We start from the raw sequence: 7117 nt of genomic DNA, 5'->3' as shown, positions 1-7117 counted from the left end.
GTAGTTACACTTTGTCAGAACAAAGGTCGGCACACATGAGTATAGCAACTATTTATATTTTTTTTAGTCATAGATATATTTTTATAACTTGGGGTAATTTAAAGCAGAGGTGCATTGTGTTCTTAAAGTACTTACGTTATGTTTGGCTATATAATATATTATACATAATATACATAAAATGCCAAAGCAATATGTGCTTAGGCATTTTATATTTATATTACAAATTTAGTGTGACTTTGTCATAGCATGCATGCAACGCAATGCAATTCCTGCTAGCCAACGAGAGCCGGTTTCCCTGAGCGCTCAGGATGAAAACTAATATATCTCCAATAACATATTTCGCTCACCCGGCTGTCACAATCTGGGTGCCCACCCGAAGGGTTGGACTCGTATGGACATCTTACCGGTAACGGCAGTGGTGTACGCAATGGACTCCATGTATTTAAACTTCTATCGTGCTAACATCAAATATATGCTAAGACAATCCTTGTGAACATCATGAGGCTCGGAAATGTATATTAATTTGGGAACTTGTTATTGCATTAGTGTTTCAAAGGCATACATTTGTTATATGTATATTTAAATGTATGGATGAATATCTGACAGATTATAATTAAAAAATATCGTAATAACAAAACATTAAGGCGACCTTTTTAAGGGGGAGATTATAGAAAATGAGGGTCAGCTGATTCCCAAAGCCTGTCCACGAAAAGATTATTATTTCGTCGATCGACTAGTCAGGTACGTCATTTGAGGATATGGGGGATCAGGTGAGGGCATCTTTATTTGAATAAAAATAAATCTCGTCTTTCGGATCATAACCCATAATGGTAGATTTTGTACTAAAAAAATTGAATTATTATTTAGTGTAAATAATAATTCAATTTTTAATAAACGAAACATCTTTTGCTGAGGCCAATATTAAGGCCTTGCTCGAACCTCTTTAACCTAATTTTTGGGAATAGCCAAAAGTCATAAGGAGTCATATCAGGTGAATATGGAGGGTGGCTGAGCACTACGGTGACTTTATTGCCCAAAAAATTCGCGTACATTCTTCTCTTTATGCGCTGGTACACTATCATGCAACAATGACTAACTGTCTTGAGCTCGGTATTCTGGTCGAACTTGATTTCTAGCCTAAAAATAATTAACAACGTCCAAATAATAGTCTGTGTTCACCATCTGACCAATTGGCACGAATTCTTTATGGATCACACCCTTTGCATCTAAGGAAACGGTAAACAAACTTGACTCAGCTCTTCTGAATGCCCACTTTCGTCAGTCTCGACTTGTCTTTTTCCTTCCAAGCCGAACTCTGGCGCATTGTGTATGGCTCATATTGGTAACGTCAGTCTCATCACCAGTTACAATGCTATTGCTTAACACGAATTCCGGATTCATATCGGCCGTTCTTTTCATGTCTTTGCAGTGCTAATTTTCAGTGCAAATTTTCCGTTTGCCTAAAATAGCACAGATGTCCTCGATGAGTCTCGCAGATACAGCGATCTTATTATGATTTTATTTTGAAATAAAAATCATTCACAGCTAACTTAATGCGTTTGTGAAAATTAAAACTTTTTTTTATCTATACAGCGCGGTGAATTAAAAATTGAATTATAAATTGTAAATAATATTTCACAGAAAAGAAGCTTTTATAAATGATTATTTTTACACATAGCAACACCTACCAATTCTGACGTTTGATTTTAAAATGGTGGTGCATATTTGAAAATCTCCCGAGATGGTTTGGTATTCGGAATTTCGCAAATTTATGCCCTTGAGGCTGTTAAACGTTGAAACGCCAGAGCCTTCAATGAAGTCCATTTTGAGGTATGCTATTTTACTCGCGGCTATATTACTTCTGAAAAAAATGCGATGTAACATTTGGGCAATAACAATTTTTAGGTTATGTCACAAAGGTTGGAGATCTAGGAAACCAAATCCCCGACTGTTATTACTAGTAGACAAGGCCATGGAAAGAATGATGGAGCGAATCAACATCGGCAATTGGAAAGAAGTCACAATTAACGATAGGCGAACTATAACCATTCTAAGCTATTACATGGTTTGTGATACTATTACTATTGAGCGATTATCGTTGATTAAATATTTACCATTGACCATAATTTATATAAATATGTTTTAGATCATATTGTATATAGAAAATTATCACGATAAGTTAGATAGCAATTTACTAGCATGTAGAGTTTCCGATATAATTGACAAAGGACTATTATTCGGAGCGCCGTTACCATTTCAACACAACAATCTATTACAAAAATGTGCTTCGATAGTTAAAATAAATAATGAAGGGTAAGTTGTTTATTGTTTATATTATTAAATATATTTTATATGAAATAAATTGCTATTTTAGGAAAGAAAATGCTGATAAATGGGATCCGTTGATATTTAATCCAGTTCAAAAAATTAATAAAAATCCTGAAGTACAAAATGGAGTTCCAATTGATATTCTTATTTGTCCGTCTTTAGAATCGTTTCATAATAATCACATGATGCCTAAGATTCCGGTCGTTTTAAAGAAATGTATCGACGATTGGCCCGCAATGAATCGATGGAATAGGCCTGCGTATTTTATGGCAAATTATGGTCACCGTGTTGTTCCTGTTGAGTTCGGTTCTAAATACACAGACCAAGATTGGTCACAGACAGTTTTATCAATGTCTGATTTCATTTGTAAACATGTATTAAATTGTAAGTGGTATTAAAGCATTAACGATTTTTATCTGAATCTTCATTTTTCAATTTAAATTATTCTACAGCGGAAGAAAAAATCGGTTATCTGGCTCAACACCAACTATTTGATCAAATACCTGAATTGATGAAAGATTTTAAAATTCCCGATTATTGCTGTTTACACGTGGACGGTATCGAAGATAATGTGATTGATAAAAATGCTTGGTTTGGTCCGGCTAATACAGTATCTCCTCTACACACAGATCCAAAGCATAATTTATTAGCACAGGTATTTATTTAAACATTAAATCAAATTATGATAAATAATTGTTATATTCAATTATTTATAGGTAGTCGGAGAAAAAGTAGTAGTGTTATTCTGTCCTGAAGATGCTCCGTATTTATATACATACGAGGAAGAATTACTGAACAATACGGCGCAAGTCGATCCACTAGATCCAGATTTAGAAACATTTCCAAAATACGCAAAAGCCACGCCAAAGTATTGTATAATAAAAGCTGGTGATATCTTATATATTCCTCCTAAATGGTGGCACTATGTTAAGTCACTCTCTGTAAGTTTTTCTGTTAGTTTTTGGTGGAATTGATAGTTAAATTACTGTAATTAATCAATAGTACGTTTTAGTTAGTCGTAAACATAATATTATTAGTGTATATTTTTAAAGTTTCATTGTGATTACCAAAATGCTTTCATTTTTAAATAAAATATATTTATTAAAATATTTCAATGTCTTTTTGTGTTATTAAATAATTGAATGTGTACATAACAGGATGCACGGCCATTCATATCTCATTTAAAAGTGCAATCCTTACACTTGTTGCAATCAAATACATTTCCTTACACTAGGTTATGAATTTAATCTATTAAAGGTCGAATTAATTTAATACACGTAGTAAAAATACAGACTTCGTCAATGTGTTATCTACTGTTGAAAGTGGAGGATTAACTTAAGAGATGACCTTTAAACAATTTTGGCTGGTAACGTTTATTTTCATACAGTAAACTTACGATTATCCGGTTAGTGAATATCTTATTTTTATTTTGTTATTAAACATAAAATAATTCTTTTTTAGGAAAATTTGTTCTTTTTATTTATTTTAGAGTATCTTTTAATGATTTATGAATATCAGTACGAATTTTTATCGTTATATTTATATTTCCATTGGTCGATATACTCCAATCAAGTGTCAATAAAAGTCAATGCTGTGGTGTGATTATTCCAGTTTATAGTTTCTTCTTCAAGTATCATTTTTGAGTTGGTTGACACTAAAAAAAAATTCTTCATCTTAAAACAATACTGCTTTTTTTCAAATAAAATCTCACTTCAGGAACAATCTTCAAAGAACTTTACATACATCTGCTTTTCAATTACTAAGATTTGCATTTTATGAGTTCCAGATGCTTACATTAAACCACATTTATTTATAAAACGGTACAATTTTTCTTTAAATACACATATATAAAAAATATTGATACCGAACTAGATAATCAAGAGTACACAGTATATGCAAAATATGTTTATTAGTTATATGTTATATATAATATGTATATGTTTATAGATTACATCTTTAGTCGTATTTCTTCTTGCGTTGAGTCTGTCTGAGTGCGATGCAAAGACTAAACCTTGTATTCCAAGGGAAGTAAGTATAACACCTTTTGGAGCTGGTAGAAGAGCGACTAATTAAACCTTAAAGATTTCTATAAATAAAAAGGCGAATTGAGTAAAATATACAAAAGTGAAATGATGCGTTTTAAGAAAATATCAGTAAACAAAAAAAATATTCTAAAGCTTAGCTTGTGTCCGATAGATTATTATATTTTTCTTCAAACAGTGAAAGCAAAATTAACCTATACTACCTGAATAATGCAATGGTCAGTGCCAAATACAAAAGAGTGTGTATATTCGCCGATAGGTACCATACGTTTATCGGACTCTCATTCCGTAGACTTAAATCATTGCCGATCTTCCCGATTTTAGAATCACGAACCAGACGATCGAGAACTGGAAGAGACTTTATAACTTTCCTAATTCTCAAAGGTATATAAGCCCCGACAGCCATATTGAATCACCTAATAAAAAACCAAACTATGTAATGTATTGTAACTCATTTTTAATAAAAATGTATATATAGAAAATATATCATAGAAAAAGAGCGCATCTACATGTTTACATTTTCTTGTTGACCGAAAGAATCTTTTCTAAACGAAAACTTAAAAATTAAATCTCTTCTATCAAGCATCTCAATTATTTTTAATTGTATTAATAAATATAATTTACTTGTTTATTATTATAGGCTGATCCTGCTCAACTCTGTAGAACATGTGGAAGTATATTTTTCAATACAAGTCGCATGATTACCATGTGCATGTGTTGTTCGTCTGAAGCCAGGAATACGATATATTGTAAAAAAGTTTTCCACGATTTCGTTAATCCAAAGTGTATAGAATAATCAGTGGCGGCCCATAAGAATTTGTAGTGGAGGGGCTGCAGGAATAAAAGTTATAAGATTGAACAAAATTTCCTTAATAAAACTAAAATATGTACAAGACAAAAATAATTTATTAAGGTAGTTTGACTAAATTACTTACATACAAATATTTGAAACAGTAACATTTATTTTATTCTGGGAGGGCTGCAGCCCCGCAGCCCATGTGGATGAACGGCCACCTATTATGTTTTATGACTATTGTAACATATATTGTTTATTTGATTATGTAGCAATGTATTACTATCAATTTATTTAGACAATCAATTAAATATTTTTATTATCTACATCATGTTTTATTTAATTATATATTATAAACATGTACTTATATATCAAACTTGCTTCATGGTATGTATGATTTAGTTTGAGATCATTAACATTAGATATTATAGACTTTAGTGGATCAAACGTATAACAGAAAAATCCTAATGATAATCAGTAAGACATTACTATAAAATGGAGTTCTTTAGTCACACAATTTCATGACTATGTGATAAAATAAATAATACAAGTTTTGAATTGAAATGAAAAACATGTTCTTATTTGGGAACATTCATAAATAAATTAAGCAAAGCGCAGAAAGGTAAGACTTGCTCATTACAAAGCTCGGTACAGAAACATCACTGAAAAGGTCTACGGATTGTATTTATTCAAAACCAAAATTATACTTTTTTTGATTCCATTTTACCAACTTCAATGCTTCTTACGAGTTTGTATATTTGCATAACTAATAATACTCTTGAGCCATGAAACACAAGATCCATATACAGGAATTTCATGTGATTACTATTTGCTTACACAAACTAGTGCATCTTATATAAATGTTAACGTGCATCCATTAGTCTATTAAATCAATTGAATCATCGATGTTGTTATACAAATGCTATGACATTCGTCTATGAGGTCAAAACCATTTATTTGTTATTCAAATATATATAGAGATTCACACCGGGATCATAACATTGCTACGTTTGCAAGCGGATAATCAAGTTGTATTTCTTACAGTATAGACGGAAATGATTTATATTAAATTTTATATGGTAAAACTTGATAATTATGTAAAGTTAAATATGTACATATTATATTTTATTGATTTTAGGTTGCTACTTTGTTTGTGCTACTTTTGTCGTTCAGCCTATGGGAATGTGTGGCAATATTTACTCCGAAAAACAATATGATAATGGTGATTGTATACCTTTATTATAATATTCTTACAATAGTACCATAATATACATATCTCATTTATAATTGCAGATTGGCATAGATAAGCAATCCATTCCTATAAGATCCTGTTTAAGATTGCCTTTTCATATTAATTGTCATAAATGAGCAATATAAATGTTTTCGATTCACTTTTTCATCCGAAGTACATTTATAACATAATAATATGAGACGGTGTTGGTGTTGTGACAATGTTACCAATAGATATTCTGAATATTGTATAAAATTCTTTGGAAGTTTTTGAGATTAATCTCTTAATGCTATTTTGTTAACAGTGGTGTCTTCCCAATGTTTTCAGGACTTAGTTGTTAATATTTTTTGACTATTGGAAGACTATTATTTAAACTTTAAATCAATATTAGCAAAATATTGCTTTTATCATTTGAATAAAATGCTATTTAAAAAATAATAAATACAATTGTATGTAAAATTTGATCCATTTTGAGTATAGTATTGGGCATTTAACTTGAAACAGTGTCGTGTCCAATTATTTTTTGTAGTTCTTAAAAATAATATCTTTATTGGGATGACACTGTGCATGTATTGATATAAATATATATAGTTTTTTAATAACCTTGTTTTATTTGTATTATCTCACTATTTATGTATGTAAATCACCTATCATCGGATACAGCTTACGGCGACTTTAGAATAATAAATAAGACACCAAAGCATGATAATGAGTTATAGTATC

The 7117-nt window shown here is 30.8% G+C and overlaps 1 protein-coding gene across 3 annotated transcripts; it reads left to right on the top strand.

The window, feature by feature from the left end:
* Positions 1-245: 245 nt before the first annotated feature.
* On the top strand, positions 246-5487 carry JMJD5 (Jumonji domain containing 5). Of its 3 annotated transcripts, XM_088201299.1 has the most exons (9): positions 1337-1597; positions 1679-1830; positions 1906-2065; positions 2147-2313; positions 2375-2712; positions 2781-2983; positions 3045-3269; positions 4276-4356; positions 5011-5487. In XM_088201299.1, the coding sequence occupies exons 2-9, from the start codon at positions 1742-1744 to the stop codon at positions 5164-5166; spliced, it is 1419 nt and encodes a 472-aa protein (XP_088057425.1). In that variant the 5' UTR covers positions 1337-1597; positions 1679-1741; the 3' UTR covers positions 5167-5487. The 3 variants fall into 3 exon arrangements, with proteins under 3 accessions (XP_088057426.1, XP_088057425.1, XP_088057424.1); XM_088201298.1 differs by lacking the exon at positions 1337-1597 and having other exon boundaries at positions 1672-1830; XM_088201300.1 differs by lacking the exons at positions 1337-1597; positions 4276-4356; positions 5011-5487 and adding an exon at positions 246-406 and having other exon boundaries at positions 3045-3435.
* The last annotated feature ends 1630 nt before the right edge of the window (positions 5488-7117 follow it).

This window comes from Plectrocnemia conspersa, unplaced genomic scaffold, assembly GCF_051122295.1.
Source record: "Plectrocnemia conspersa isolate PC_06_02 unplaced genomic scaffold, ASM5112229v1 ptg000013l, whole genome shotgun sequence".
NCBI classification, from domain to species: domain Eukaryota; kingdom Metazoa; phylum Arthropoda; class Insecta; order Trichoptera; family Polycentropodidae; genus Plectrocnemia; species Plectrocnemia conspersa.
The sequence above is the reverse complement of the archived record's forward strand: the minus strand, read 5'-3'. Positions and strand labels throughout refer to the sequence as shown.

What these genes read in the sequence shown, in the direction of transcription:
- JMJD5 (XM_088201299.1), top strand. Translation starts at nt 1,742, where the DNA reads ATGGTTTGGTATTCGGAATTTCGCAAATTTATGCCCTTGAGGCTGTTA. An exon ending in CCATTCTAAGCTATTACATG is followed by an intron (nt 2,066 to 2,146) that starts GTTTGTGATACT and finishes AATATGTTTTAG; the next exon opens with ATCATATTGTATATAGAAAA. An exon ending in ACTATGTTAAGTCACTCTCT is followed by an intron (nt 3,270 to 4,275) that starts GTAAGTTTTTCT and finishes ATATGTTTATAG; the next exon opens with ATTACATCTTTAGTCGTATT.